This window comes from Podarcis gaigeae (assembly GCF_964106915.1).
Source record: "Podarcis gaigeae genome assembly, chromosome: 11".
Lineage (NCBI taxonomy): Eukaryota > Metazoa > Chordata > Lepidosauria > Squamata > Lacertidae > Podarcis > Podarcis gaigeae.
Window position 1 is genome coordinate 34,414,271 of NC_139687.1, and position 25,845 is coordinate 34,440,115.

The 25,845-nt window shown below is 38.9% G+C and overlaps 1 protein-coding gene across 3 annotated transcripts in view; it reads left to right on the forward strand.

The window, feature by feature from the left end:
* The window catches only part of BDP1 (BDP1 general transcription factor IIIB subunit), a 46,042-nt gene extending 20,197 nt beyond the window's left edge, over nucleotides 1-25,845 (forward strand). The window contains exons 20-42 of one of the 3 annotated variants that reach the window (XM_083703074.1): nucleotides 187-382; nucleotides 1,118-1,299; nucleotides 2,147-2,330; nucleotides 2,490-2,623; nucleotides 3,922-4,129; nucleotides 4,778-4,983; nucleotides 5,572-5,791; nucleotides 6,679-6,860; nucleotides 7,270-7,657; nucleotides 8,473-8,580; nucleotides 9,426-9,459; nucleotides 10,129-10,212; nucleotides 11,110-11,425; nucleotides 12,213-12,370; nucleotides 12,673-12,826; nucleotides 13,313-13,478; nucleotides 14,734-14,785; nucleotides 16,317-16,515; nucleotides 17,110-17,332; nucleotides 19,961-20,003; nucleotides 21,039-21,333; nucleotides 22,104-22,332; nucleotides 23,596-25,845. In XM_083703074.1, coding sequence (XP_083559200.1) covers nucleotides 187-382; nucleotides 1,118-1,299; nucleotides 2,147-2,330; nucleotides 2,490-2,623; nucleotides 3,922-4,129; nucleotides 4,778-4,983; nucleotides 5,572-5,791; nucleotides 6,679-6,860; nucleotides 7,270-7,657; nucleotides 8,473-8,580; nucleotides 9,426-9,459; nucleotides 10,129-10,212; nucleotides 11,110-11,425; nucleotides 12,213-12,370; nucleotides 12,673-12,826; nucleotides 13,313-13,478; nucleotides 14,734-14,785; nucleotides 16,317-16,515; nucleotides 17,110-17,332; nucleotides 19,961-20,003; nucleotides 21,039-21,333; nucleotides 22,104-22,332; nucleotides 23,596-23,718 — 4,084 coding nt within the window. In that variant the 3' untranslated portion in view covers nucleotides 23,719-25,845. The remainder of the gene's footprint in view (nucleotides 1-186; nucleotides 383-1,117; nucleotides 1,300-2,146; nucleotides 2,331-2,489; nucleotides 2,624-3,921; nucleotides 4,130-4,777; nucleotides 4,984-5,571; nucleotides 5,792-6,678; nucleotides 6,861-7,269; nucleotides 7,658-8,472; nucleotides 8,581-9,425; nucleotides 9,460-10,128; nucleotides 10,213-11,109; nucleotides 11,426-12,212; nucleotides 12,371-12,672; nucleotides 12,827-13,312; nucleotides 13,479-14,733; nucleotides 14,786-16,316; nucleotides 16,516-17,109; nucleotides 17,333-19,960; nucleotides 20,004-21,038; nucleotides 21,334-22,103; nucleotides 22,333-23,595) is intronic. The other 2 variants (XM_083703075.1, XM_083703076.1) reach the window with 2 other exon arrangements.

A 25,845-nucleotide genomic window follows, 5' to 3' on the forward strand; every position in this document is an offset into this window, starting at 1 on the left:
ATTGAAACATGTGCAAAGAGTGTAAGTAAGCACATATTCATGTGGGTTGTGGTGTTGTATTGGGCAACACTGTGTTGATTAGTTTTTTCATTGCTCCTGAGATTTTAAAAAGGAAAACAAAATCACACATCCTTTCTTGCTTACTTAGAAGTTATAGAAGTCCTGTTGACTTTTTTTATCCAACAGAGATTCCAGTTTTGTACAAGAAAAAGAAAATTCTGCTGAAGTAGAGCCATCTTTGAAAAGTCTAAAGGAGAACACAGAAAAGGCGGCAGAAACAGAGGAATTAATGCAAGCAGAAAAGGAAATGCTTATAAATGAACATAAGACTGACTCTAGAGAAAATACAAGGAGTGAAGGCAGCAAGTCCTCTAACCTGGATGTAAGACTTATTTTTATGCTGGTACTTTGTTCTTGATAATTTAATAGCTTCAGGTTGCTGTATCATTTGCTCCTGAAAGTACCTATGAATTCACTCTCATCACAATAAAACATTAAACATTAAATTACACTCAATAGTGAGATTTGTAGAAAGCCCTGTGTGGGACAAATGGTGTATTGACAGACAGTTTGCATGTTGTTTCCTATGAGATCACTTGTTGACCTTAGGCCATATATGAGATACTTGCAGTTTAATTTCAGGAGCACAGTGTCACTATTTTTTCCTTAAAAAAACCCAGGAGTTCCTGGCATTGTATGCCAAATCATTCTTGAAACTCAAGCGTGAAGCATTTCTTTGTGAAGGATGTCCATGTTTTAACAAAGACATTAAGATGACTTTCTTAATTTGGGGTTGTTGTTTTTTAAAGTCACATAGGGACAGGCTTGTAGTAAACTGCATGGACTGTTTACAAAGCTTAAGTGAATATCAGATTCTTAAAATGACTGAGAGTTAGTAGAACAGTTCAGCTGTTTTAATGCCACTTTCTCCCTAGCTGATGTTGCATTGCTTCCCTGTACAAGATCTGAAAAATATTACCTTGTATGTTATAATAGAACAAGCTGTTGGTAGTCTTGGATTCCCTGCCTGATTTGTGTGTGTGTTTTTCCTTGAACTTTATAATTTAACTGCATGCATTTTGCACCAGGTATTGAACATTCTGATAATATATTTTAGGAAACTATAGCATGTGTAATCCTGCCATCGCCACTTTTGTCAGAGGGGAACTCTGCAGATACTCAAGAAGCAGCTGCAACAAATGAGACCCACTTGTCTCTCCCAAGCCATTCTGACTTCAAAAGTAGTGATCCAAATGAAGTTTTGTCATCCCCAGATATCCAAGAAAAGATTACAGTTGGGTAAGGATCTATCATCTTTTAAAAAGCTTTATCAGTTGGTAATCCACTCCCCCCCCCCCTTTACAGGTCTGCTGATTTGAAACATAGGTTGAAAAAAATCTGTTCATTTGATATGTTGATAGATGTTGGAGATAACAGATTTTCCTTAACTGAAAATGAGATGCAATAAAAATATCCAAAATTAAACCTTGTTTTCCATCCTTCTGTGATGGAGCTATTGCCAGAACAGGTTTATCTGTCTTGCTTTGGGGCCAGGAACACCCAAGCAGCCTTGCCACGGATTGGTTTATTCCCTCTAACAGATCAATGCAGTACCATTTTGGGGATTTCCTGGTCTTCAGGAGTAACTGTTCAGAGGTGGAACAGGTGCTGCAGCAGTGTAGGCAGGGAACAGGGTTCCCTTCATCTAAGCCGTAGTTAACTAGGGAATCCTTGGGAAAGCAATGAATGTGTGATTACTGAAGATGAAAGCAAGATAACACCACATAATTAAATTTACTGATGAACTGAAAAGAAAATTATTTCGATTGGTTGATTGAGTTTACTTATGTGCCGCTTTTCCACAATGAACTTTGTCCAAAGCTGACAGCCACAAAAGGCATATGTTGGGAAGGGCAATGATGGCAAGTCTCTCCCTCAGCCTTGTGGAAGTACCAAATGCAGGTTTTATTGCACTTGTTTTTCTGTTACATATTTGAGAAGTACACTAGTTACCATTAATCTGTGAAACATGGGATAAATTATTTAACCTATGGTTGTAGTTTTGTTACATGTGTGTATCAGTGGTGATGTATCTGATGAGAATGATTTTAACTGCCATATGTGCTGCTTTGGGTCTCCCCTCCAGCAAACAGAGCACTGTTCAGCCAACACCTTTTCCCAGAGGCAGATTCCAGAGACCGAAACCTAACATAGGAAGGGCAGTTGGAAGGAAAGAAACACCATCTCTAGGAAATGAAGCAGCAGCAGCAGCTGGAACTGAGAAATCAGAACTGCAGAAACATGGACCTTCCAGAACTCTCCCTGCAGTAGTAAGTTAAGAAAAGGGCCAGACTTTCTTTAGTAGTAAAGACATTTCAAATTCAAGAGAGATTTTGTTTCTATATTTTTGCAAATGCAGTGTAAAGTTGAGACCATCTTTGCTAAAATGGTTCCACCTTTTGATGTTCGATATTGCTTCTTATTGCCAGCCTCAGTTAAAGAGTGACAGAAAAAAATTACCTGCTGAAGGCTTGGAGAACAGATTGGTAGACATGGAGAAAGTGATTCAGGAAGACCCTCAAGCACCCAGTACTTCTCAGAATATTTCAGATCAATATCCCAGGTGTGTGTTCTTCTTGTTAGCTTGTCCCAAACTCCCTTTATTATGTGTGCATGACTCCTCCATATTTTTAAGAGTGCAGTTCTTCTCTGCTGGGGCCCCAATGCAGATAACTCTTCTTATGCCCTCAAGCTGGTGATGCTCAGGTTTTGATAATACAGCAAGAGGAAAAACAAATGGGGGTTCTGCTGTGACACAGCATAGGCAAAGGTTCTCTAATTAAACCATCTTTTAGCTGTAGGAGAGCTTTGGGTTAGTGCACTCCCACCAGTAGCCACTAGAGGGCACACAGTGATAAGAAAAAAGCAAAACAGGCCCTCCTTAAGGGGGGGCGGGGGGGGCGGGGAAAGGGAGTCCTAGGTTAGAGTTCCACCTTTCCCTTTTCTTGTGTGCGCTCGCTTTGGGATTTCTGGAGCTGAAGGATTTCTGCTTCCTTCCTTGCTTGGGCAGCTGCTAAAGCCTGTATCTGCTTCCTACAGTCTCCCATCTGCTCCCTCGTCACCCAAGGCTATCCAAGCATGTTTGAATGACCATTTATCCTCCCACACACTTTGGACGATTCCACACCCTCCTTTCTGTTCTAGCTGCAACTGTTTTTCTCAGGTGTGGAGAGTATTGACTTGAGGCAAGCACGCAGCTAGCATGGGGGACAGCTCTGGCAGAACCCCAATACACTTTCTTTCCAACTGCAGTTTCCTAGGTCCGAATTCGGGAAATGGCAACTGTTGCAAACCACAGAGTCAGATTTCCTCTCCTGCTTCTTTGTAGAAGGTCTGAATGTATTAGGTCTGAATGTAGCCATTCAGCTCTTAGGCAGTTACTTTACTTCCTCTGGTTAAGTTTGCTCTTTCTTGTGCTAGAACTGCCACTGAGAGAGAAGCAGTTGGTCAAGTGGGAAAATCTGTGAATTTATTAATTAAAATATTTCTAAGCTAAACTTTAGGGTGGAGCCATCTTCCCTTCCTCAGTAAAACTGTAAACAACAGCAATTGAAAACAGTTAAAACAATTGTAGCGCTGGCTTTGTAGCTGGTGCTGCAGCCAGGAGATATAGCTTGGCTGCAGATGCAGAGGTCACAAGACTACTGCTTCTCTCAGCTGCTGAGGCTGGCTTGCCTAATGGTGAGAGGCTCAGCATGTGCAAGCCTAGCAAGCGGGGGGGGGGGGGGGAGTAGCTGTAGATGGTGAAAGGATTGAAGTCTCTTCCCCTCTCTCCTGTTTGGCTTTTGCCACAAACAGCACTCCCTTGGTTCCTGGGCCTGTTCAATCACTTCAGTAACATTTTCTCCTTTTGTGGGATAGGGAAAAACCAACTTCCCAAGAGAATAAGCCATGTACTATCAAACCAGCTCAGCTGGTGAGAGGTCGATTCCAGAGAGCCAGGCCGAACCTTGGAAGAATGAATGACAAGAAAGAAGACCCCGTGTTGGAGAGCATTACTGCTCCAGTTGAGGGAGACATAGAAAAAACAGAGATGACCAAGGAAAGTGATCTGCACCCGCCTTCAGAGGTTAGCCACACACTTTAGTTTTCTTTCATTTAAGCACAGCTTTACCTGTCCCAACATTGTGGGAGATGCTGCTGTTTTTCCGGTTCATTTTTGGGCAGGTGAGGGAGCAGAGGGGTCTGCATTAGGGAAAGGGCCGCAGAAGCAAAATAGTTCTGGCCACATTCTTGGATAATTGACCATTTTTCTTGCAAAGGCTTTTGGAGTTTTCCCTGCATATCTTTTTCTGTTGTATATTTTAAATTAATTCTGTTTTTGAACAATGAATCTACTTGTGTCGCCTTAAAGACTCATAAATTTACTGTGGGATGAAGTTTATATGAACCAGAAAAGCCAAACTTAAATTCCTATGGCAATGATAATTCAGGCAGAAGTCAAACAGAAAATTCTTAGAGTCGACCATCTTAAGACTCTACAGGGAAATTCCAGTTCACACTAACTTCTGGATCACAATCCAGATGAAGCTTTTGAGCAGGGATGCCATGCAGACGTTGGTAGACTACAGCTCCCATAATTTCTGATCATTGGCTGTGTTGGTAGGGGCTGATGGGACTTAGAGACCAGCAACATCAAGGGGGTGAGCACTATGTTGTTAGGGTTATGTTTGCTCTGTTAGTAAACTGACAAGCGTATGTGTTCTAAAAAATCAAGGATAATGTCAATGTCCAGGCATCCCTGGGTGATCTGGAAAAAAAAGAAGTGTCAGAATCCAGTGAAGCCCCATCACCCGAAAGGTATATTGATCAGCAGAAAATTGATTGTTCTGAGAAGCCACAGGGATGCGAACTTCCAAAAGACCAAAAAGAAATGTTTGTTTCTAAAGATGTTGAAGGAAAGTGTCTGGATCATCCAGAAAGGTAAAATAGTTTTCAATAAGTTAAGTGTTTCTTTGAGAACCCAAGTCTTTATATCAAGCGTTATTAGAGAGCCAGTGTGGTGTAGTGGTTAAGAGCGATAGACTCGTAATCTGGGGAACCGGGTTCGAGTCTCCACTCCTCCACATGCAGCTGCTGGGTGACCTTGGGCCAGTCACACTTCTCTGAAGTCTCTCAGCCCCACTCACCTCACAGAGTGTTTGTTGTGGGGGAGGAAGGGAAAGGAGAATGTGAGCCGCTTTGAGACTCCTGAAGGGGAGTGAAAGGCGGGATATCAAATCCAAACTCTTCTTCTTCTTCTATTAGAACTTTCAGTGATCTTCAAGCTGAAAATAACCTTGCCAGAGGGGTGGGGGTGGATTTTGTTTTTCTCACTATCACAAATTTATTGGGTTCGTGTGGAGGAGCTAAGATTGGTTCTGGGTTTTTAAAGGAAAAAATATTAATATGGTTTAGACTCTAGAAAATAAAAGGTAGATATACGAAAACACACACACACACACATTTTCAGGAATAACTAAACACAGGAATGATCTAATTGTTTTGCTGTTACTTTTTCTTTTTGGTCAGTGATATCTCTTGTGCTCATGAAGGGAGTCTTTCAAAAAGCATAACATCCACACAGCTGTTGAGGGGTCCTCTTCAGAAGCCGAAACCAAACCTAGCCCAAGCAGCTAAAAAGAAAAAAGCCTCTTCAAAAGAAGTCAGCACCAAAGAGAAAACTGGAAGCGATACACAAAGCAACGCAACCCCAAGTGACAGCAAATCTGGGAAAACACCCACATTAATGGTGAGCCCTGATCAGAATTCTAAATCATGTTTTGATTTAAATGGTTTTGACGATATTGGATTTTCATAAACAAGCTGGTTATTGAACTGCTTTTATGCTGTCTGAAATCACCTGCAGCAGCATGGGAACAGCAATGAAATCCTAGGATGAGTGGAAAGCACCCAGTCATGCAAAGGGATTCCCTTCCCTCCCCACCCACCAGATGCAGTGGCCTGTGTCACAGTGAACCCTTTGGAGGGGTTTTCAGGGAACACATAGAGCTGCATCAGGAAGGAGAAGCCAGGAAATCCCCAAGGTGTATGTGTTTTGTTTTTAGCAGATCCTATACTCAGGTTCAAAGTCCTTGAGATTGCCTCCCGCTTTCTTTTTTAAGGCTCCTTTGGCAATAAGATACACAAAATTAAGATTTTGTAGCATTCTCTCTCCATTTCTTTCTCATTAATTAGTTTTCTTAAAGTGGTAGCCTCACTGGCCTGGTGTTCACCTATTAAACCACAGTTAAGCTTAACTGCAGTTTAAAAGGAGGTCACTCTGCGGACCTAGCACACTATCCACTTCATTACCAAAATTAGTAATGGACTGCAGATATAAATCAACTAGTATAACCTGGCTTTTTCCCCTGTAGCTGTTAAAACAGCCACCTTCAGTGTCAGTGTGGAAAGGCAGGATATAATTTAGATAATAAATGAGACATTTTTAAAAGAAAGACAATTATTTCAACATTTTTAGATAAAACTGAAAATTATTTCTGTTTTACATGAATGTTAAAGAAGCTGGTTGTCTGCTGCTTTTGTTTAAAGCTGGATGTGAAAGGAGGGGTAGGAGATCTGAAAGGACACAGAAGAGTTTAACGTATTAAATTTGGCACAATTTTGTATTGTTTCCAGCACAATTCCGCGTCATCTTCTGAATCAAGACAAAGAAATCATATAGATAGTATTGAGACGATGTCCCCAACAGGACACGGGCACTCTGGAAAATGTGATTCCCCTTGGAGTGGAAGTCAAATCAAGAAAGAAACTTCTAAGGCCCATTCTGCTCAGGAGAGAGCTTCTGAAAGAATAAAAGGGTAATGTTACTCTTTGAACACTATTCTTTAAATCAGGCACCCCCAAACTCAGCCCTCCAGATGTTTTGGGACTACAACTCCCATCATGCATAGCTAACAGGACCAGTGGTCAGGGATGATGGGAATTGTAGTCCCAAGGCATCTGGAGGACCGGGTTTTGGGATGCCTGTTTTAAATGGAAACGTGGGGCATAAATGTTTCTATGAATAAGTAAACCTCGAACATTTAGTCCATATTGATAATGTAAATGCAGGCCCCTAATGACAAACATGTTAGCAAAAGTTTTGTATCTTTTTAAAAAAGAGTTGATTGTCATCTTTTTTCATCACAGAAGAAACATAAATATGCACCCTGGCTTTTCCACCCTTTACAATGAACTCTTCTTAACAAAATTTCTTTTTATACTTAGAAAACAAGTGGGAAGGACAGTGAAACAGAGGAAAAACATAAGTGGATCAATAACGTCTTTCACTTCCGAATGTGAGAATGACCTAAGTGAAAAGGGGAAACACTACCAAAAGGGGAAACCAAATGTTGGTAGAGGCAGAAGTTCAAAACCAGTCCTTCGCAAGAATGCTAAAAAGGAATATGGGAATTCAAAGGTTAACCTGGTGACTCTTAGAGCTTCTTCTCAGCAAGAGGATGATGATGATGATGATGATGGGGATGACTTTGAGCCAGACTATGAAGTTGAATGCTTTTCACCAGAGGAAGTAAACAAAGCTCCAGTGTTTGTTCCTAAAGGGCTTCGATCTCCAAATCCAGTTCCTGTTCAGATTGAGGAAACAATGGAAGAGGTATGACTGAAACACCTGTAAAGTGGGGGTGAGGAACCAGTGCCCCTCCAAATGTTGGACCCCAACACCCATATGGCCCAGCCAGCATGGCCAGTGGTCAGGAATTATGGGATTTACAGTCGCATAACATCTGGAAAGCTATAATTGCATCATGCCTGCTGTAAAGGGATGACTGCAGATGTGCCAGTTCAGTGTGTGTCTCTGATTGGCCATACTTACAGATAGCTGCTCAGCATCCTTTAAGCTAAAGTAGAAAATAGAAGGTCTTAGACATTTTATTGTCAAGTATGAAAGAACAGCTAATGGAGAAGAGTTGATGGATCATTTTGCCATGACAAAGATGGTCTACATTATACAATATGGGGCCAATTGCTTGCCATGACTTTAGTTTTTTGGCCGCAGTCATAGTCTGTGACATGGAATTCTTTCCCATGTGTTACCTTACTGGCAATCTGATGACTTGTTTTTAAGAAAGTTATTTCTTCAACATTTCATTGATGTTATCTGTCCATTCCTTCCGTGGCCCCCTCTCCCATTAGCAATTGTTCATCTACATATTCCTATTCCTAAGAGTGCATGCATACTTAAGTCCCATTGAGCTTTTGCTTATGCCTATTTTAGGAAGAATTGCTTTTTGAGAATTGTAAAACATATAGCACCCCCACTGCATCTGAAAATATATCATGCAATCACTTCCGTTATATTTTAGTCTGCAGAAAGCAGTTACAATGCACACATTTCTTAGATCCCTTTTCAGAATGTGTTTGGTTTTGGGGAACTGCTAAACTGAATTGGTATGCTTCCCTGCCCAACAGCTTGAGATATATGAGAATGTTGCGGATGAGCCATTTCTGTCTCATGAACTGAATGTAGATGCTCAGCCTGTAATTCAGACAGACAAAGGATTGTATTCCTCACAAAATGTAAGTATTTTGATTTCTCTCTTTATGCAATATCCTTAAATGTATTTAAAACTTATTTTCTCTAGCATAATTCAGTTCTTGTTACTTTAGGACAGTTAACGTATAATTTGCACAAATAGGGAGCAAGGCTAGCAAAGATATTACATTTTTGTGATGCCACTTTAATAAGACCCACTCCCTTAAGCAAGATGAGAAGCAAATGTTTTAGGAAGTGGCAATACTGATTAAGGAGCTGAGTTATTTTTAGCAGTATATTCATCTTTTCAGACAATGCATGTAGCACACCATTCCAGTATGGCGTGATAACAGGCAAACCTGTAGGAATGTGGAGCCTTGTTGTTTGTGCTGATGTAGGCCTTGTTTGCTCTTTCTCCTGGTGTGGCTTGTCTGTTCCTGCTTCCCCACAAAGTGTCCATGTGGCTCAGATGAGCCATAGTATGGCTGATCATGTCACTTGAATATGGATCATGGTTTGCGTGTTTCAAACAAACCATGCACCAGGTTCATTTAAACAAACATGAAATACATGAAACATGAAATAAACATTAAATGAACCTCATGCATGGTTTGTTTGAAACAAGCAAACCATGATCCAGATTTGAACAACACAACAAGCCAAAAATATGGTTGGTTTGAGTTGTGTGGAGAGTGTGGAACCATGTGGCAATAGGGGACCAACTTCATGATTTATGACAAAATGTGGCTTATGATATTCCAGCCAAGCTGTTATTGTCACTATCCATGCTAAGTGAAAAAGCTGGTCTGTAGAATTTAATTTAATTTAATTGGGGGGGGGGGAGGGATTCAGAACTACAGTTGTTAACTTGCGTTTCTTTTTATCTAAGGTGGCTGCACAAGAAGATCAAGAAAAGAAAGCAGGTAAATGGTCCAAGTTGTTGACGCTGAACAACTGAATAGCCACTTAAAGAAGCTTGTGGTTATGAAATTCTTATGAGTTTGATTTTCCTCCTTTTCCTTTTGGGTCGTGTCTTCTAGCAGGAATTTATTATTGATTGATATAGGCCACTGGCAGCCTTGCTTTGAATTAAGTGAAGGGTAAAAAAACTATACATAAATAAATGTACCATTCAGACCAAGTAAAATTTGTGAATTTTATTAATAATGGAATTTACAAAAAAAAAAAAAGTTTTTAAAAGATGAGATCCTCAAGTCTCTCATTCACTAAAGAAAGAAATAACTACTAGGGCTGCAGTCCCACAGACCAGCCTTGCTGGCTGGGTTCTGACGAGAAACATTTGGAGGCCACCAGGTTGGCAAATGCTGCTATAGACACTTACCTGGGAGTAAGCTGCATTGAAAACAACGATACTTACTTCTGAGTAGAAAGCATATCAGATTGCACTGTAAAACAAGAACTTTGAAACCACTTTCATGGTTTGTAAATGAGGGATGCTGAATGATGCATGTGTTAATACCTAGGATGATCCAAAAGCAACTAGTCATTTTTAAGACAAGCATAAGCAGTTTGGGTGTATTAGAGAAACAAAATTTGATTTTGGTGGCTTTTGTTTGGTAAACATTTTTCAGGGATTAGTGATGGAAGTACTGAAGCAGCCATGACTTTACTTGCTATGAGAGATCCAGCGTTCCAGTTAAACATTGGCATCCAAGGTATGTTCAGTATTATCATATAGCACTTTGGTATAGCAGTGGTACAATGGATTCTGTATTGTTTTTATTCTTTTCTAGCTTTGTGATTATTTTGGAGGGTGGAAATAAAGGTTATTTTTCCTTTGCAATATTTAATTAACATGCACTGAACACCAAACTAAGTTTGTTTTAAAAGCATGCACTATTTAAATATGGGAAGACCAAATTGTCTCTCCTCTTCACTGTGATTACAGGTCATCCACTTCTAATTGTTAGCCAGGGTATATTGTGTGGATTCTATACTCAGGTGACAGTAGTAGTTTCTTATTTCCAGGAGGTCTGCTCCATTTTTTTCCTTTTCAAATCTACTTTTTATTAAAACAAAGAGAAAGAGAGTGATAAGTGTTGGATGCTTTTATTGAAGAAGTGAAATATGAACCACTTGGGAACCATTTTACATTATTTACGCTAGTCATACATTACATTACATTACAGTCTTTTGGCAACTAAAAATGTCTGAAGGATGTCCATATGATCTGAACTAAGAAGTATCTAGTATACCCTAAACATCATTTAGTAAAGTATCTAGTAAACCCTAAACATCATTTTAGGTGCTCTTCGATTTAACCACAGAACCAGACTTTGCACAAGATTCAAATATTGTAAAATAAAAATATTGGTTTAGCTGCAAAATGTATTCCAGTAGTAGATTTCTGCGTTTCTAGTCTCATGGGTATTTTTCATTCAAAATGCAGCGGTGTAATTTAATGAAATTTAGACATGAAAATGTATCATTTACTTAGGATTTCAAACTGTAATCTTTATATTGTCCCAACTGAAATTGCACAGTATAAATGTTTGTTATACATAAATTAAGAATTTAATTATTTTCAACTTTTTCTTTTTGTGGGAAAATAGAACCAAAAATTCAGGAGTTTCCCAGTAAAGATGAAATGAATGTTACTGATAGCTTCCCAAATGAGTGTCACGAAGAGCAAAGCGTAGTCCATTGTCATATGCAACAACCTGCCCCTTCAGAAAATGAATCGCTTTCTTTGGTCAATACAAACGTAACTGCTGCAGAGGATCATATTGTTGAACCATCAGGCTTGGAAGTTTACTTACAGGAAGCAACTAATGTGTCACTTTCAAAAAATACGAATGAAGCTGCTGCACAGCATTGCAGTACATCAGTTTTGGAAGCATGCTCAGAGGAAACAACTAGAATCAGCAGGTTTGCATTGTTCTATTTAAAAATCTGATTGTGTTAGTTAGGAATCCTCCTCATTCTTTAGGTTGTAAGACGTTTTACCATGATAGCATGATATCACCTAGCTCTTCTCCATTCTAACTTGATCTTTTCAAGCCATCCCATGTAAATATAGGTAAATGGACAACATAGGTGTATAGTGTTATGTATCCTGAATAATCTTCTTCATCTTCAGTCTATGGTTTTTAGGACTAGGTCACTCACTCTAAAGCTGCCCAAAAACATCAGGACATATAATTGTGCTTGCCATGTGGTGGTGAAGACCTCAAAGAAGACATTCTTTGTTGCATTTGCCACATCCTCAAGGGCTCGCCTGGCATTTTTTTTGCTGTGTATCCAAATATTAGTTACCCCAGATTCCCTTTTAACAAACTGTGATTAGTTTGAGTAGTTGACAAGACACTTGGGGGATAAAGCCACTTGACTTTGTAGCAACTTGGATGCCACTATTATGGCAAATTTGGTCAAGGTGTCCAGTACCACATCTGACCAAGTGTTATGGAATTGTGGCCTGATGATGTGGACAAAATTCTTGCACGAATGTGTACAACCACATGCCCTCTGTACCTCTGCCCTTCTTGTCTAGTTGAAGCGGGGCGGTTGGTTGCGTCCAAGGTGTTTGAAGTGAACTGTCACAGACATTCCTATGCCTTTTCTAGATTGGTTGCATTGCTAGCCAAGATTTTGACTACTTCTGTTGGATAAATGTTGAAATTAAGGGTACTCAGTGGTGGTTTCTGTTTCTCCGCAGTGATTTACTGTCATCCAAAGGAGATCAATCATCCAAACAAGCAAGATGTAGATTTCCTAAGCCTAAACCAAATCTTAACAGAAGTCTGAGGCTGAGCAAGAATGCTTCCCAAAAATATGTTGATTCGTGTAGTGAACAATCTGAAGAAATCCAGAATGGTAAGTTTTTGGTTCCTGCGCTTAAAGCATTTAGTTATCAGGACTTTACGAATCCTTTACCCTGTGCAGAAATTGTACTCTGTGCTTGTGGAGATGTTTTCTGAGAATATCTGATTTCATTTTCTATAAATTCTGGCCCCCAAATGTGCATCCAAACCTGTATGTACCTGTGTCTGTCTGTTCACCCTTCCAGCTGGGGATTGGGTAATGTGATGCCCTATCAATGTTGTAACCTCATCCAAAATAGTATATATTTATTCCGCAAACTATACTGAGTGGTGTTTTAATGTCTAAAGTAATAGAAAAGAAGGTGTCAGACAATGCAATAGAAGAGCAGAAAGTTGAACTGGAAAAGAATCTCAAACTGAATGAGCTAACTAAGAGCAGCTCTGCAGAGAAACATCATCTACAGCTTCCAAGTTCTGGTCCTGCCATGCAGAAAGACAACATAGAAAGGTAGTAACACTTATAATTTTCACATGCTAGTACTTTTGGCTTCTCTCTTAGATATCTTGAGTTGCTGTATGTGAGATATGTAGTAAATTGTGTTTTATAGAATAGGAGCATATCCAGTATATAGTTGACTAGAATTATGGGGAAATATGCAACTGCACATTTACTGGTTCTATATTTAAAGAGGGTGTCATTTTTTAGAGAAAAGAAAGGGAAATAGCATCTTTAATTGTTAAGCCACGTCATCTCACCCAAGTAACTTTTGAGATGTGAGAATAATAAAACATCTTTAAGATACTTGAGGAAGACACTTTAAGACATTGTATTTTTTATTAGCTGAGCTTATATATGGAACAGTTAATAGTACTTTTAATCACTTTGACAAACAGTGACTGTAAACCTGGCACCATTTATTTCAAAGCTATGCAGCATGAAAACATTTAACTGATAAACATTTTATGAAGTGAAACTGGCTTAATTTTTCCAAAGAGACAACACGGCAAGAGAGACTTGGGAAGTTGCATCACTGTTAACTGCTCCAGATGTTTCTCCAGAAGCAGACCCTCCTGAACCACCCGGTGGCTGCAGCACAAACATCAGTGGCCAAGTTTCTGCTCCTGCTGAGCACCAGTTGTTGGCAATTGAACCTGCACAGGTATTTATTTTATATAACTAAAACTGCTATCTTAAGGGAGAGAATAAAAGGAGGAAGCTGCTTCAAGCACGCATGCACGTGCGCGCGTGCGCGCGCGCGCGCACACACACACACACACACACACACACACACAGAGAGAACCATTATAGATAGAAGCCACTCTGAATACAGTAGTACATTCTGAGTGTTCCTGATAGTTATTGCACAAACGACACCCTTGCTTATATGTATATTGTCTGTCTATGTCTCAATATGGCCCTGGCCCTCATTCTCAGGAGGAGCTGGCCAATCCAAAGACTGCTACTGGCTGAGGAACTGGACTGGACCGACCCTTCAAGAAAGACTGTTTTTTGAACAAGCGGAGGTCGGGCTTGAGGGGGTGGACTGTGTGTCATAAAGCCTCAGGTCACCTCTCAGCCTTTATTAGAGCACGTTAGTCACTTAGGACTATCTGTGACACTGCAGTCATATTGCTGCCTTGTGGGTTCCTTATTGGAATCAGGACAGGATAGTCTTTCCTCCTACTAGATCTCTTTTTCCACAAATGGTTTCCGTATCCCTGCTTGTTTGTTGCTAAACTGTATTTTCTTTTTTTAAATGTTGCTTTGAATTTGGGTTTTGAGCAATCTTTTCTTTTTTATTTGTCTTTAATGGTCTTAACACAAAAGGCATGTCAGACTGTTCTTCTGACAAGCATTTAAACTAACTTTTGTTGTAAATGTGCAAAAAAACTGTAGGAAAATGTCATCTGTGAAGCAGCCTCAAGCTCTGTGGGTTTGGATGAACACTTCAATAATTAGAGTAATTGAAGGAATTAATTTTCTTTGAGTTACTGAGCAATCTTTTCTGTGAGTCACTTCAGGCAAAGATTGTGCTATAGGCCAAAGTTGTTCGTTTCCATGTAGTTATAAGGTAAATTTATAAGCAAGATTTTATTTCCTAATAGTACATGTTTCTAGTCAAATATTCTTTCTTTTCGGTTACAACTTTTGCCAAGTCTCTTTCCTTTATTTCTTAGTGTTGTTCTTTAAAAGGAGGAGATCATGTTTATTTATTTTAACAGGCATTTTTACTCCACTCTTCTAAAACATTTTTGCCAGGTGGCTTGGCAGAGGGGAACAGCATGGATAAAAATATGTATTCCTTTTAAAGCAATTATCAAGAATTTTTCATTGCTTTATTTTTCCCTTTATCTTCTGAACATTAGGGTTATTTGGCAAGCTTGTGATTTTTATTGTGATTTTTTAATTGCCAGACTGAAGCATCCAAGTGTTCCAGTATTTCATCCACCACAGATATGACTGCAGGTACATTTTACACTGTTTTATGATCACATATTTGCTGCTTTAGGGAACTAGCTTCACATAAACATTGGTTACGCACTTGTCATTTACAAGTTAGATTAAAAAGAAGAAGAGACAAATGCAAATGTGGATCACCATAACCTCCCCTCCCCCGGAACTAGGTATCATTAAGATGTCTCAGACTGAAGCATGCAATGGGCTTATACGTCAATGCTTTGGTGAAGATTAAAGAGTTCTCACTTTGAAACACTGTTACGACCAGTTCTGATTAATTTTATTGCCTACACGGGTGGCGCTGTGGGTTAAACCACAGAGCCTAGGACTTGTCGATCAGAAGGTTGGCGGTTCGAATCCCCACGGCGGGGTGAGCTCCCGTTGCTCGGTCCCTGCTCCTGCCAACCTAGCAATTCGAAAGCAAGTCAAAGTGCAAGTAGATAAATAGGTACCGCTTCGGCGGGAAGGTAAACGGCGTTTCCGTGTGTTGCTCTGGTTTGCCAGAAGCGGCTTAGTCATGCTGGCCACATGACCCGGAAGCTGTACGCCGGCTCCCTCGGCCAATAAAGCGAAATGAGCACTGCAACCCCAGAGTCGGTCACGACTGGACCAAATTGTCAGGGGCCCCTTTACCTTTACCTTTATGGCTGGGGCATGGGATCGCAGCTTGCTGACTCTTTCTTTAGGCCTGCCTGATGACCACACTTGGTATCTCCCTTACGTACCATGCATTCCTGAAAAATCCAGTTTGTAGAATTCATTTTGTGTTGTCAAATTCCTAGTTTTATGTGGGATGTTGATCACTCAGTTTGAGTCTATGTGCATGGAATGTTTTCCTACGAGACGCTATGCAAACAAGATTTCCACATGTGGAGATTCAGTGGGAATTCACTTGAAATGGCCTGTAGCAATCCTGCTTTCCCTACTATTAGGGAAAATTAATTATAACTAGTTCTTCAACATTGTCCATAAGGCTTCTTTGCGTTTGCTTCTGTGGACGCAAAAGATACTAAGAAAACGGCTATTTTGGTAATAGCTAATGTTTATACTAATAAGCTGTCAGGAATGTTTTTATAAATGTAAGGTGAGGCATAAATATTTAAGGAATAAAAATTGGAGTTGGCACATTATGAAATGTATAATGTAGTCTAATTACATATGATTTTAAAAGGTATATGGATTCCATTTGTTTGGCTATATCTCTAATATGTGTTACAGTTGCTACTGCTTACATACAAGAAGGGAATTTGTACATGGCATTATCAATCGTATATCAAGGCTGGCTGCAGGGGGCAGAGAAAGGGACAATCTGATGTGGAAGTTTGCTATCTGTTTGAACACCAGGGTTCAACAGCCCAGGGTTGTATTCATTATGTAGCTGAGCATGGAGCAACCTTAATCTCTTCATACAGCACTTGCATATCACTTGTGAAAATAAATAAAAATATACTGCAAGGGTTTTTGAAGAGAGTAACAGCATGCAGAACGATGTTAGTTTATATATTATTAATCTTTTATTTGCCCCACATATGTATCTTAGTAGTTAGTGCTGGAGTTGAAGAATATCCGAAGGGAGAGGAGCCAACCTTCATTTTAACATTGGTGGAAATCTCCGTTGGTTCAGAGAATTGCAGTGATGGATCTGGTTTGCTACAACAAACGTCTGAACAGCTGCTTCCAGCACCAGTTTTTTTTACCCCAGACAATCTGAACTCCACAGAAGTGGCGAGAGAAGATAAGTAAGTAATATTATCTTTTAATATGAACTGATGTTCTTTTGTTGGGTGTACTTAAGACTGGAGATGGTAGTGCCCTTATATGAGCGTGCAGCTCCCAGAGAATTGGCCAAGAGGGGAATATAGCCCTCTGGCTGAAAAAAAAATAGTTATGCCTGATTTAAAGGGATATTATGGAAGAGAATTTGCCCTTTTATCAAATGAAAGTTTTGACGGGATTCACCTTGTGGGAACATGAAATAGGCTCTATGTTTCCCCTCTTCTTGTGGTCAGCCAAGTTATTCATGATAAAACTATTAGAACTGCCAGCTGATTAGAACTGTACCTTGTCAAAGGACAAAATTCTTCTTGTGAGCTCAAGGCAAGGAGCGACTTTCAGAGAGAGTAGTTTTTACTGCTCTGTCCTAAGCATACAGTAGTTACTTGGACTGTAGTCCCATTGGTCTAAGTGAAACCTCTGCCAAGTTAAGGAGACAAGCATTGCAGCTTTCAAAGGGCATTAAATTATTGCTATTAATGAGAGTTTTAATTTGAATTAAATTTACATTGAATTAAATAACACTAATTTCACAACCTTTGCATGGCAACTTTGTACAGCTTTGGATCCGTAACAGCTGCTGTTGAAGAAAATGCTGTCTCTTTGGATAACACTGCGAGGGCAGAAGGATTGCTGGAAGCCTCGCTGGAACAATTGGCAGAGCTTGGTTCAACCTCTTGGCGGAATCTGAAAAGGCATGCTGAAGCCCTTGAAGAAAGCGGGAATGCCCCTGAGAAGAAAAAACCGTCTTCTCCAGGGGGAAACCTGGAAAGCACCAATAAGGTCAGAGATTAATTCAGAGAATCACAAAAGCTAGAACCTTTTGGGTTCGCTATCTGTTGCCTGAGTGAAGAAAACTTGGGAGGTTGCATGAAAAAAGGATGGAGAAAGCACTTCTAATATGTCTCAGTGCTGTTTTTTGATGGCAGCAATAGAAAAGAGTCCATTTTTAAGAACCCTGAGCTATGGTGAAGTGCTGCAATTGAAAACAACATGCTTATTTTTTTAGGATGTTCTGATTTTTGACTGCTTTCTTATGCACAGTAGTCCATTCCATTTTGAGAAATGTGTTTAGGGTATTTATTACAAAGAAGAAATCTAAAATTAACAAATGTGTTAAACCACTCATTTGGGAACTTTGAGAACAGGTGTTAAAGAATTTGGCTATTGAGTTGAGAATTAGTTTCTATTGTATTTATATTTTGTGGTTGTTTAATTTGAAGAATTGTTAGGCATGTGCACATAGGAAAGCCAGTACAAAAGTAAAATGACGCTATCTGTTTAAACAAACAGGCATAGTGGGTGCCTTATGAATCTTTGCAGAAGCTTATGACCAGCCCAGGGACCTAAATATAAGAAATCTAACCAGAAAGAATCAGCAAAATAAAATCAAATGGAAAAAACCTGAAAGTTTCAAAAGAACACAGATTGGGACTAACACAGTCAAGTGCATAGAAAACCAGCAACATTTGTTTAGCTTGTGTTAAAGCCAGTGTAAATTTCACCTATTTTCATCACCATTTGTGAGCAGCAAGACAGTTTCTGTGAAATTTGACTAGGATTCTTGACTTTCCTAACAATTCTGAAAGAAATCTTTTCATCACAGAGCGGATTATAGGACTGTGCAAGAGGTAATACAGCGCCTCTTCATTCTAGTTTAATCTGCATTCAAACCCCATCACTGGATTGTATACTGCAGGGGTTGCCAAGTCGTGGCCCAAGGGCTGTTTCTGCTCCCGCCCCCCTCCCCCATGCCTCTGAAAACAAGTCACTTTAAAAAGTGTTCTTTTAATATATATTTTTTAGTGGGGTGAATCTGACCTCTCCCATGCTCTGATGCCAAAAGGTTCTTGTGATCCAATCCAGACCGTATCAGAATTGTTCCTCTTTTTTTAAAAAAAAGTTTGTAAACTGATTTTGTAATGAAATATTTTAAAAATGAATTAAAACAGAGAGAAATGGCTAATGAGAAAGCCTTTTTGAAGGCAGCCACGATAATTTGGTTTTTAACAAAGCTCACGTCTACATTTTGGTCCCCAGAGACATCACTTGAAATTTCATCCTGAAAAGGTTAGCTACGGCTATTATATTGAGTTGTGGGATCTGCCATCTAAATTAATAATGCATAGCTGCTATTGCTCTAGTCACATTAAAGATCATAGTGTCATTTGATATCTTGCTACTGTATTTTGTAGAGTAATTCTTGTGTGTGTGTTTTGCTATGTATTTGTATGTGGAACTGAGCTTTATTCGTATTTTAAGTTATGTTCTTTGTATGTTTCTATGGGTAAAATAAATAAAAAATATATCATAAACACATGCTGCAGATTAATTAAATAAACTATGAGAATTTTTCTCAGGAAATGTAGTTTTGGAAATTAGGGGTCATACCCAAAGCTGCAGCTTTACTGGCTCAAGGGGCTTAAATGTGTGCAAGGGATTTTCCTTTTTCCCTCCTGTCCCCTGAGCACCATCAAAATCAGCTCTGGAGATTTGGGAGATCTTCCTGAGCAGATTTAGGGGAGATGTAGGAGGAGGAGAGTAAAAGTCCTGTTGAGCCATTGGAACCCCGCTGGTGCAACATTAGGTAAAATCCTAGTTTTCCACTTTATGGGTTGCATCCAGTGCTGTGTGTGCAGAGTTCTAGGTACACAGTGGACCTTCCCCTTCCTTTCATCTCCGTGTGCACCCTCAAAAGCTGCTCCAGGAGGTCCTCTAAGTCTCAGGGGCAGATTTTGAGGGTGCACAGGAAAGGAAGGGAAAGTTCTGTTGCATGTGGAAGTCTGTTGTGCTAACAGAACAGCAGTGTTGAACATGACCCCATGTTTAATCATTTGAGAACCAGGAAACAAACATGGGTTTGTGTCCAACATTGCTGTTCTGCTAGCACAGCAGACTTCCACTTTTACAATAGAACTTTTGCAAGACAAATTTTGTTGGATATATATATATATATATATATATATATATATATATATATATATAGTCTCCTCTCAACTTCTGCTTTAGGTACCTTAGAGTAGACCCTAGAAAAACAACATAAATTCATTTATGTATAAAATACATAAATGAATTAGTTCATCATGCAAATTTTTGGAAGTCCACCACTGGCATAGATATTATCTTGAATCCCCAAATAGATGTAGTATTTTTCCATTCAAGATGGAGGATTTTGTAAACTCTTTCAACACATTTATCCTTAGCCAAATATCTTAATTCACTTGTACTGAAATATATTGGGGGACAAATAATACTAATTCAGCCTTACTTCAGGAAATGAAGTTGATGTATCATTAAAAAGTTTAATCCCTGTTCTTTCACAGTCTAAATAATAGAAGCAATTGTATTGTCCTTTTGAATCATATTTCTGAAAATGAACTTATACGGATGTTCATATTTCCTTTCATGCAGGGCGCCTCTATGAAATCAAGTTGTATACCAAGGAAAGCTGCTGGTAGGTGAAATTTATATTGTTTTCACATACAAAGGCACGGAACATGTGATTTTCTATAGTTAGCTATTGATGTATGCCAGCATCCCAAATGCATTATTGAATTTTTTATTTTAACAGCAGACATTATTAATCAATTAAATTTCTATACCAAATTAATTAATTAAATTTCATCCGAATATCACGGGGCAGTTTATAATATACATAACATAATAACAAACAAAAACAATACCTCACACAGTTTAAAAGGCCTTAGATATGTTTAATTAGCCAAAGGGTTGGAAGAAGAGGAATGTTTTTGCCTGGCGCATAAAAAGGCACCAGACGGGCCTCTCTGGGGAGAGCATTCCACAAACGGGGAACCACCACAGAATAGGCGCCTCAGATCTCTCATGGAGGAGGCACTCAGAGAAGGACTTCAGGTGCTTGCTGGGTCTGGCTTGGTTCATATTGGGAGAGGCAAGCCTTGAGGTATTCCTCCATCCAGATCAGAAACATCTTTCTTTCTTTAAATTACTTACATAGCATCTTTCATTTCAAAGAAATGCCATGGTGGTTTACATGACAATAAGTAAAATAAAAATATACCATATAACAACAAAAGATCCATATCAGTAAAACAACAAGAAAACATTTCTTACAATTACAGTAGCCAGAGATGCTAGCAGCTGGTGAGCTTGGATGAAGATGTAGGTTTTCAGTGGCAGAAGCACTCAACTGTCAGTACCCACCTGATTCCTGATTTTGAAACTCACCCTCTAGTTTCAAAAGTAGTTCCTCATGTGCTGTGTGGTTGGGCAGATGCTGTTTGAGAAATGCATCTATAGCCACTTTCGGATTCACAGAACTTGTCTCTTGGGCATGAGTTGATGTTACTGAATGTCTATTTCTGTTGGAATATCTTATTTGTGGGGAAATGAGACAAATTTGTTGTTTTGTATAGAGTAAAATGGAATTTCCCTGTAGCAGATTCAAGTAGCAGATTCTATATTTTTTGCTTATTTATTTGTATTTGCTGTCGTCTTATTTTCTAAAAAGGGAAAAAGTCAGGAAAATCGAACATTTCAAAGAAGAAAACCACCTCCACCTCTAGACCAGTACCTAAATCTACAGAGGTAAAAGTAATGGAAAGAGAGCACCCTCAATCTTCTCTGAATTTAGGGGCTGTGCTCCTTGATGAAGCAGCTGCTACTGGTGACCAAGTGTCAAGGACACTCCATGCAAGAAAATCAGAAACAAGTGAAAAACAGAAAAACTCAGTTGAAACCTGTAAATCTGTACAATCAGAGCAAGCTGGAGGCACAGCAGTCATTCCAAAAACACAATTATCCAGGTACTTATTTAGTAGCTGTTTTTAGTATGCTATGCTGCTCCCCCGCTTTGTAGTGGTGTTGAAACATGTGCTCATCACTAAACGGCGTTTCCATGCGCTCTGGCTTCTGTCACGGTCGTCTCATGGCACCAGATGCAGTTTAGGCATGCTGGCCACATGACCCGGAAAAGCTGTGTGCAGATCAATGCCAACTCCTTTGGCCTGAAAGCAGAGATGAGCACCGCACACCATAGTTGAATTTGACTGGACTAACCATCCAGGGGTCCTTTACCAATGCACTAAGGTCTGCACCAACCTGCTTTACTGCTAACAAGGTACAGACGAAACTAAAGTACTATGTAAACCCAACGCAAGCGGTGGAATAACCTCACATGAACACAATATCAAGTAGCAATACCACCAAAGGAGTTGTCTAGCTCCCGATTCTGTACCATATACAGCAGAAAAGTTAATCCAGATTAGGGGAAAGTGTTTTATTGTTTTCTTTTTAAAATCAATCTTAATAAGTCTTAGTTACCCTGTGGCACAATGGGTCAATGCATCTGGCTGTTAACCAGAAGGTTGATGGCTCAAGCCCATCCATGAATAACTGTTAGCAGGATTCTTGCATTGCTGGGCGTTGAGCTAGAATAACCCTGGGGGTCCCTTTCAACTCTACAATTCCAAGATTCCCATGAGAGGGTTGTGGGTTGTTGTTTTTTAACTTTCATTATTATCACCATATGTCGGACAATTTATCTTGACATTTGTATTATTTTTGTATTGAACAGGTCATATAAAAGATCTCTGGGATTTTTACCTTTAATTTGCAAAAATAATAATAGTGATGATGAAGTAACTAGTAAAGGGAGTAAACAGCCTCTCCAGGAACCTCATATATTGGTCTCTGAAAGCACTGTTGAATTTCCAAAGTTGTCCTCAAACAAGGAAGATACTCAAGAAAATAGTTCGTTTCCATCAACCTCCAACTGTGAGAATGGAAGCTCCTCTACTGTTCAGGTATGCATGATTTTATTACACATCATCTATTAAAGTGTGTTGAACTCCGCAGCTCGTAAGATAATGTCCCGTTCTTCATTTATTAGTGCATTCCTCATTGTGCTGCACACAGAAATGTGCTTTAGTGGTTAGGCCATATTTTGTATGAATTGTTTCACTTTGTGACTCATGGAATGTAGATCTGCGTGGCCTTTTAAAGACAGACACTGCCTGTCTTTAAATCTCTAGCAAATTTTTGTTTAACTTAATTATAAAAATTTAACAGTAATTAGTTCTCCACAACCTCCTTGGTCTTTTAGTTACTTAGTTCTCCCAGAAACATATACGATAGGCTCCAAACCGCTTTAAAGTTGTTGTTTTTTTTTACAATCAAGCAGTGTATAAATTTTATAAAACAAACAAACATGGAAAAGTAAACAATTAAGCCAGAAACAAAACTTCATTGCCCTGTAGCTGTGTCAAAAACCTATGTAGAGAGTGAAAGATAGGTTTTTCTCCAGAAGGTATTTTTTAAAGGCCATGTCACCGTGTGCAGTCTGGTGTATGCTTTGTGGCTCTACATCATGATAAAGCAAGGTTTGAATTACTTCAAATCAGTGAAGAGCAGAGACAGGGAACCTGTGGCCCATGTTGGACTCCCAACTCCCATCAGCCCTAGCTAGCATAGCCAATTGTTATGAATCATGGGAGTTGTAGTTGAGCAACATTTCTCAACCCCTGATGTAAAGACTACTGACTATACCTCTTTAGTCAATAAGGGAATCTCTTCTTTATTGGGTTGAATCTAAAGCTTCCCTGAAAAGAGCTCCTGTCACGGAAAGAGTGTTCCAAGAGACTACTAATGGGAGCCAACAATTTTTGTTGGTTGACCCCCCCCCCCACCGCCCCCAGTTCCACAAATCTGCTCTGAAGAGTTTGGAGACACTCCCACAACAGTGAGAGGTGTTGCATAGTGCTGCAGAGGACATGTGAAATTGGAAAAAAACAACCCACCTCTTCTCTGCCTCCTCTCCAAGTAGAATTCTCCATTGGATCAAAAGCACTTCTGTTCATGGACAGACTCTCAAGCAAGAGCCACTTTTGGATTCAATCCATTAAAAAATGTTTTAGAATAGCTATTGCAGTGTGATTTGTATAGAAAATTATATTCTGAAACAAGTGAGCAAAATCATGCAATTCCTAGCAGATGTTAGTTTATTAGGCATACATTTAACATTTACATATTTCATATCTGTTCCTTTTATCTGTTTGTTTTTCTTGTAGATTTTATCTGAGATATCTGAAAAGGAAGGTATTACTAAGAAGCCGGAAAAAGAAGAACAACCAACCAGGATCTCAGAATATTTCTTTAGTGATATTTTTATGGAGGTGGATGATTCAGAATAACCAAGGAGCTTATCAAATGCCTGGCATCCAAGAATGCATTGTAGCAGTAATGTAATGCCTTTGACTAGTCACAAATTTTCAGTTGGCCCTTACATTTAATGCAGAATTATTTTTTCTTTTACTATGAATAATCTATCATTTGGAAACACCGAAGAAAACACAAGTCTCTTAAGTTCCAAGATACTCGCAAGAATAGCACCAGATCTGTGTTTTATTTTGGTACAAGTAGTTTCTAGATGCATGGCTACACTTGAGAAATGCCATGAAGAATGAGCAGACACCATCTAAAGATAATGCTCATGTTTGTGGGGGCTGTAAATTATCTTTACTTCTTTTTGTGAAGTAAATGTTTATGGGATGTGGATCATAAAATAAGCCAAGTTCTGATTTTAGTCATCTTATTAATATTATTTTATAACAAATGCCTATGTAAATTTGTTCAAAAATGTAATGTTTAATTTCTTTTCAATGTACAGAGATAAATGTGAAAAAATATTTATTTAAGTTGAATGTATAGAAATTTTAACTATGCCAAGTTAGTTCTGTCTGTCCTGGAGATAAAAGAGGAATTTAATATTACTCTACTTCTAAGCACTAAATTTTAAATGAAAAAGCTAAAAACAATGAAAAGCATAAAACGACCCATCAAACACCCACTGACAAGGAGGAATTGGATGTTCAAGAATAAGATCAGCCCCAATATATAAAAGGATAATATATCATGATTATTACTGGTTCCCTCCCCTACTTTTGTTACCTGTTTAGATTTTTGACTTTTATCCTTCCCTGTTTATAGCCTTGGTTGGTGATGATTTTGCTAAAAGGCACAACTTCCATGCGACATTTTTGGGGAAACCTGTCTAAATCAGTTGTGCTCATTCTGAGAAAGGTGTCCTATTTTCTCTGCATTTTTCTTGAACCTAGTGATTTGGATACCAAATATTGCTCATCTCCTTTACTACAATTAGCAATTGAATATAACTTTATTCTACATTTCCCCATAAATATTAATATTTGCAAATACTTGGAAGTAGTTGTTCTCACTTGCAATTGTCCAACTAAGCATACAATTTTGTAGCTGTTTCTCTTTCCCAAATCATCTGGTTTGTGACATATATCATCCCAAAACAAAATTACTTATGTTATTAAATTGGATAATAGAAGCATTACATACTCTTCACTTTTTCTAAAGGTGTATCATATAGTTATCAGTAGCAAATCAGTGGATGTCCACTAAGTGTGTCAGTTCTCCGCCAGAACAAACCAGAACAAACACTGTCCAAATTCTATCCAAATCTGCTCAAGTAGGTTGGACTATCCTCTGGAGCAGATTTGGGCAGGTGAGGTCGAAAAGAAAAGAAGGGAAACTCAATTGCACAAGTAAAAGTCCATTCACACGACTGCATGTTGCCCAGTATTTTAATTTTCAAACTAACAAGTCTATATTTGCCTGCTGGTTTGAGCATTTGAATTTTGTTTCAATTCTGTCATATCTGAAGCCCTAAATAGAACAAAAAAAAGAGCGCCAAATAAATGTGAATAATTTACCAAATATAAATTTAGATCAACAGACTCAGAGAAAGTGGAATCTGTTCCAGTATGCTGTTACTTCATGTTAATCACATGGAGGAGATATAATGTACTCTCAAATTATGTACACTCAAGAGGCTGCTGAAATAATGAAATACGTTTTTATGTAATTTGCTGGAATTGTTTTAAATTACAAAGCAAAACTAATTGTTTTTTAGAAATCACATAAAAAGCTCAGCTAGAAGGTGCCTTATCTTTCCTTGCTAAATGGAAAGAACAATCGATCCTATTAGCTTTCACTGTAAACCATGTTTTCTTGGTTATCCCTTTTAAACGTCTTTAAAACATGCATATTTCTTTCATGAGTATTGTAGATATTTAATGACAGAAGGGAACTAAATATGCTGGGTTCAGAAACAGAGCATTTCATTTGCATAAAAATATGATAAGGGGTTGCTGTCCTGGAAAGTGTGACACACTTTTTTTTTCTTAACTGTGTGTAATGTTCCTGTGGAAGCTTTCTATTTCAAAGAAAGCGCTAGTAGCGCTTGTGTTATATATGTAAATTATGTGAATAAATAATTTTGTACCACTGAA